This window comes from Tamandua tetradactyla, chromosome 20 (genome assembly GCF_023851605.1).
Source record: "Tamandua tetradactyla isolate mTamTet1 chromosome 20, mTamTet1.pri, whole genome shotgun sequence".
NCBI lineage: Eukaryota > Metazoa > Chordata > Mammalia > Pilosa > Myrmecophagidae > Tamandua > Tamandua tetradactyla.
Genome location: NC_135346.1, coordinates 60490493 through 60496201, shown reverse-complemented (window position 1 = coordinate 60496201; position 5709 = coordinate 60490493). Strand labels below are relative to the sequence as shown.

The following is a 5709-nucleotide window of genomic DNA, read 5'->3' as shown; positions in this document are numbered from 1 at the left end:
TTGATAGTGGTAGTGAAAAGGATTACAGTTTGACAGTATCTACTAAAGGTCAACAGATTTGTACTCTTTTACTCAGAGAAATAGTAAATCCTAGTTTGCACATGTTTTCCATCATTCTTTCATCCTTATTTCACTCTGAAATGCCATAGTATTGGTGAAAATTTGTACACTTATACAATCTAAAATCCAGCAAATACCCTCCTAGATATATACCCCAAAGAAATACACCTGAATGATTAGCAAAAGACATGTCAAAGATATACATAATACTTTTGGACATAATAAAAAAAAACTAGAAATAACTCATTTTCCACCAACAGTAGACTGGAATCATATATTAAGGTACATTAATAAGTATGGCAACAAAAATAAGCAGTACACTATCATAAGCAAAAACGTAGATGACTCTCACTAATATAATGTTGAACAAGAAGAGCCAGTCATGAAGGAATATATGCAATGTGTTTCCATTTAATTAAATGATAAGAATAGTAAAAAAAGAGGAAAGAAAAACTTTACTGTTTGAAGTTAAAATAATAGTTGTGCTTGGGGAAGATGAGTAGATGAGTTCTGCAATTGACAGGAGGCATAAATGTGGCATCTGGTATGCGATGATATTTCATTTCCAAATTTGGCTGATAGTTACACAGGTATGCTCATCCTGTGAAAATTTGTTAAGCTGTATACTTATGATTATGTGTTCATTTTCATGTAAATGAATACCTCATAAAGTATTTTCCCAAAAAAACACCCAACAACTTATCTAGATGCAAATATTCAATTTCTTTTTCAAAATATTAATAGTGCTTTTTTTTTTTTTTTTACATGGGCAGGCACCGAGAAACGAACCCGGGTCTCTGGCATGGCAGGCGAGAACTCTGCCACTGAGCCATCGTTGCCTGCCCATTAGTGCTTTATTCAGATGAGAAATGCCCAATAACAAATATAAGAAGAAATAAGGTAACATGCTAAAAAACCAGTTCTACATAAGATATTTTGGAATTATGCTATGTACTTAAATGAAAAGACTAAATAATTTGTAAATATTTCTAACATTCCCAAATTAGTCTTTCAGTTTAATAAAATCCCAATGAAATGTCCACTGATATTTCCAATCTTTTTTTATTGTGAAAATAACATATATATATAAAAGGATCACATTTCAAAGCACGCCAGAACAATTGGTTGTAGAACAGATAACAGTGTTTGGTATGGGTTACAGTTACGCAATTTAGGCTTTTCCTTCTAGCTGCTCCAAGACACTGGAGACTAAAAGATATGTCAATATAATGATTCAGAAGCCATACCCATTTGTTAAGTCCTACCTTCTCTGTTATCACTCCACCTTCTCCTTTGATCTTTCTTGCAATTTTAAGGGGTATTTGGGCTATGCCCATTTGAACATTTTCATATTAGAAAGGTCTGTGGAAACTATGGAATAGGAGGATGGAACTAGACGATGTCCTTGGAGAGGCTGGCCCCTCTGGGTTTCAGGGCTTATCTGGCCTAGGAACCAATTGGAAGTTATAGGTTTCTGGAAAGTAATCATAATACAAGAAATCTTTGTAGACTCTCACATAAAGCCTTAGGTGTTCTTTAGGGTTTGCAGGAATGGTTTTGGTTAGGGATTGCCAAACCATGATAGTAGCAATATCTAGCTGAAACTTGCATGAAAGTAGCCACCAGAATAGCCTCTTGCTCTATCTGAACTCTCTCAGCCACTGATACCTTATTTGTTACAATTTTTCCACCTTTTCGTCATGAAGGCATTGTTGATCCCACAATGCCAGGGCCTGACTCATCCCTAATATTTCCAATCTTTTAAAAAATGTATTCTAAAATTTTATGATATATAAAGAATGAATGAAATTTGGAAGCCATAAGTTATGGGATGGACTTTAACCTACAAGTGACTTACATATTATCAATAGCTTTTTAAAGCATCGTTGTCCTGAATCATGAACTGACACAGAAGAAGTAGAAAAGAATAGAAGGCGCAGTACCAACAAATGATGAAAAGGATACCACTAATCATTAGTGCGGGGTGTGTTTTATAGGTGATGTTGTCTTTTCTATATAGAAAATAATGTTGGGTCTTAATTACACACCATAATAAATGTGGACTTTGGATATATTTACATTTATGAAAATACTTGGTGAATATATTTTTTGACCTTGAATATGGGAAAAGTGTTTCCAAAACTTTTTAGAGTATACATTAAAGGGTGAAAAAGTTATATATAACCAGAACAAAGACATTTTATTTCAATGAAATTTGTTACAAAGTTTCCAAATGGATTTCAGACTGAGAATAAATATTTGCAGTATCTGTCCATAATTGACAGTACAGAAATACTTGAAAAAGAACAAAACAAAGGAAATTCTGTTCAGAAAGAGTGGTTTTTATGAGATGAATGTTTTATACTACAGGGAACAATGACTCAAACATTGTGTGAAGATGCACTCAATGACATCTGTAATATAAGAAATGTAAATTAAAACAATGAGTTACCAGCTCGCCCTCATCTTGATTGCATAATTGAATAATACTGATAATAACGTGTGAGAGGATACGAGAAACCTGAAATCCCTAGGAACTGCCAGAGTGTGGGGTAAACAAGTGCAGGCATTGTGTACTACAATCTGGCAATAATTTATGCCATACAGTCTGAATTCGCTTACGACTTGTCAGTCCAAAAAGAGGTCCTTTAGGAAGATATTTTATTAAATCTTTATTTTGGTGATAGAGATTTTGGGTCAATCTAAGTATCTATCACTTGGTAAAAAGAAGTGAAATATGGTCGGTATTGGGGCTTTGAAATATGGTAGAATATTATATTAAGTTAAAAGCAATGCTTTTAACACATAGAGGAATATAAATCATATAAAGACAGCTTTGAGCGAAAGAATAAAAAACAGAATGAGCTCTAAAACACAATGAGATTTAAGGGAAGGACAAATACGAATGTCCAATTCCAAAGTACATATATTTAAAAACAGGTATGTCTGCAAGGACATAACATGTTGTAGGAGGTATCACAGGGAAGAGCACATTGAATGTGTTAAATCAGGGAAAATTGAGGAGAAAAAGGGAAAGACAATGATTGTCAGACATCATCTGAATAATATTAATAGTACTCTTTTTTTAAAAACAAAGAAAGTATGATGGAAATAAGGTAGCATTTAAAAACAAGTGACAATGAAAGGGTTATTCCCTAAAATTTTGGGGGTTTAACTTCTGAAAAAAAAATGAAAAGAAATATATTATGTGTATATGTATATATTAATATGTGTGTGTGATATTCACACATACAAAATTATTTTAATAATAATTTGTTTAGAATTATTTCAAAATCACCAAAAAACGAGATTACTCTGATAGGCTCATAATGCAAATTTAACAATTCTGAGCATTCTGACATATACTTCAAATCTTAGTACTAATAATTAAAACATCACCAATACCACTGAGATTCATTTTATCGATCATCAGACTCATTTCCAAATTTTCTTTCCTACCTGAAAACCATTATCATCTTGGAGCAGACATGTATTCTTCTAGTCCATCATAAATGAATATGTCCATAATTATGACTGTTTTTTTTCAATATATATATCTGTATTATATTGTATATATCTTTTTAAACCTTGCTTTCTTGACTCAGTATCATCTTCAATATTTCCTCAAGCTGGTGAAGTATCGCTGGTTCTTTATTTTAAATGGGTTGTAATATTTCATTATACTAATATTAACCATAATCAATTTTTAATCCATGCCCAGTTACTTAAAATTAAATAAAAAATTATTGAAACATTGCTGTAATGGATATCCATATTTTTATCTCTTTGGGCACATTTGTGAGAATTTTACTAGGATAGATATTTTGAATAGAAAGTGATGAATTTTAGGGTGTCATATCTTCTCCTTTACTAAATCCTCTCAAAGTACTTGCCAAAGTGGTTGGGCAAAGGACAGTGGCCCTTAACCTCCAAGTGACTGAATAAAGTTTCTCTTTAAAAAGTTAAATTGTCCTAAGATGAAAGACCACAACTTGGAAATTACTGTATGTTATTTTATTCCCATTGATTTATTTTATATATCTGTATTAATATAACCATAAGGGGTTTAATGCAACTGTACTCAACTTATACCTTTGGTATATGCCTGAGATCATCTCCGTTCCAAAAAATGATGGGTAAAACATATGAGCTTGAATTCTAGTCCTTTCAAACTTGGTATTAAATCCCCAGTCTAACAAAAACCATCAATGTAATTGTATAGACTAGGAAATTTGTGGATGGCACTTCTTTTAAAGGAACAAGTTAGACAGGTGGTATCTTACTATTGCAAAATTTTCCCACCACTTTCCTGAGAGCCCCCAACACTTCTTTGTTCCTCAGACTGTAGATGATGGGGTTGAGCATGGGGGTCACCATGGTGCCAAACACAGCCACGATCTGGTCTTGCTCAGGGGTGTGGGAAGAGCTGGGCGTCATGTAGATGAAGATGGCCTGACCAAAGTAGAGACTCACCACAGTCAGGTGGGAGGAGCAGGTGGCCAAGGCTTTGATCCCCCCCTTGCAGGAGCTCATCCTGAGGACCGTCAGGAAGATGAGAGTATAGGAGGTAAGGATCAGAATAAACGGGACCAGGAGAAACACAATGGTTGTCACAAATTTTACCATCTCATAGGCTGATGTATCCACACAAGACAGTCTCATGATGGCAGGCATCTCACAAAAGTAGTGATTAATCTCCCTGGAGCCACAAACAGGGAACTGCATTGGGTAGATGGTATGGACAAGAGCAGCTAGGGCTCCCCCAGTCCAGGCTGCAGTGGCCATCTGGAGACAGACCCTGGGGCTCATGAGGACTGTGTACCTCAGGGGATTACAGACAGCCACATAGCGGTCATAGGCCATGAGGGTTAGCAGCACACACTCAGCAATGCCAAGTGTAAGAAAGAAGAACAGCTGAGCTGCACATGCCAAATAGGAAATATTCTTTTTCCCTGTGAAGTAGTTGGTTACCGCCTTGGGGACCGTGCTGGAGATGTAAGCCAGGTCAATGAGGGAGAGCTGACTGAGCAGGAAGTACATGGGGGTGTGGAGGCGGGAGTCCAGCCAGATGAGGAGAATGAGGAGAGAGTTTCCAGTGAAGGCGATGGTGTAGATGAGAAGTACCATGAGGATGAGGAGGTGGGGATGTCTGAACTCAGGGAAGAGTCCCAGGAGGATGAAGTCACTTGAGGTTTCATTTTTTGGATCCATGCTTTCATTAAATGCTCTATTTGAACTTAGAATCTACAAAGGCGAAATAACATTTCAGGGATAATGGTACCTCTTTCTTAATATCCTCACCCATTGACTTTTATTATCAGAAATTTAAAATATAAAGTGTTTCAAATAAGAAATTGACACATGTCCAATTGGATCAAATTATAACATTTGACCTACAATTGTTTTGATCTGGTCAAAGTATATTAAATCCTGAAATATGACGATACCTGGTCTTGTCCTGCCACCTGGAATTTTGTACACACTTAAAGTTTGCTTTTGCTTCTGGCTATTATCAAACTTCATGTTGCATATACAAGTTCTATGGAAAATACTAAACTATCCTCCCTTTACATAGGATCTTTTGAGAATCTCTTCAGGCACTCCTCGGTAGACTCCAGAGGCTTTTAAAATCAGACAAAAGGGGGAGGC

General features: G+C 35.6%; 1 protein-coding gene across 1 annotated transcript; it reads right to left on the bottom strand.

The window, feature by feature from the left end:
* Positions 1-4323: 4323 nt before the first annotated feature.
* Positions 4324-5271, bottom strand: LOC143664365 (olfactory receptor 2T27-like). The gene has a single exon (XM_077137996.1). The coding sequence runs from the start codon at positions 5269-5271 to the stop codon at positions 4324-4326; it is 948 nt and encodes a 315-aa protein (XP_076994111.1).
* Positions 5272-5709: the final 438 nt, after the last annotated feature.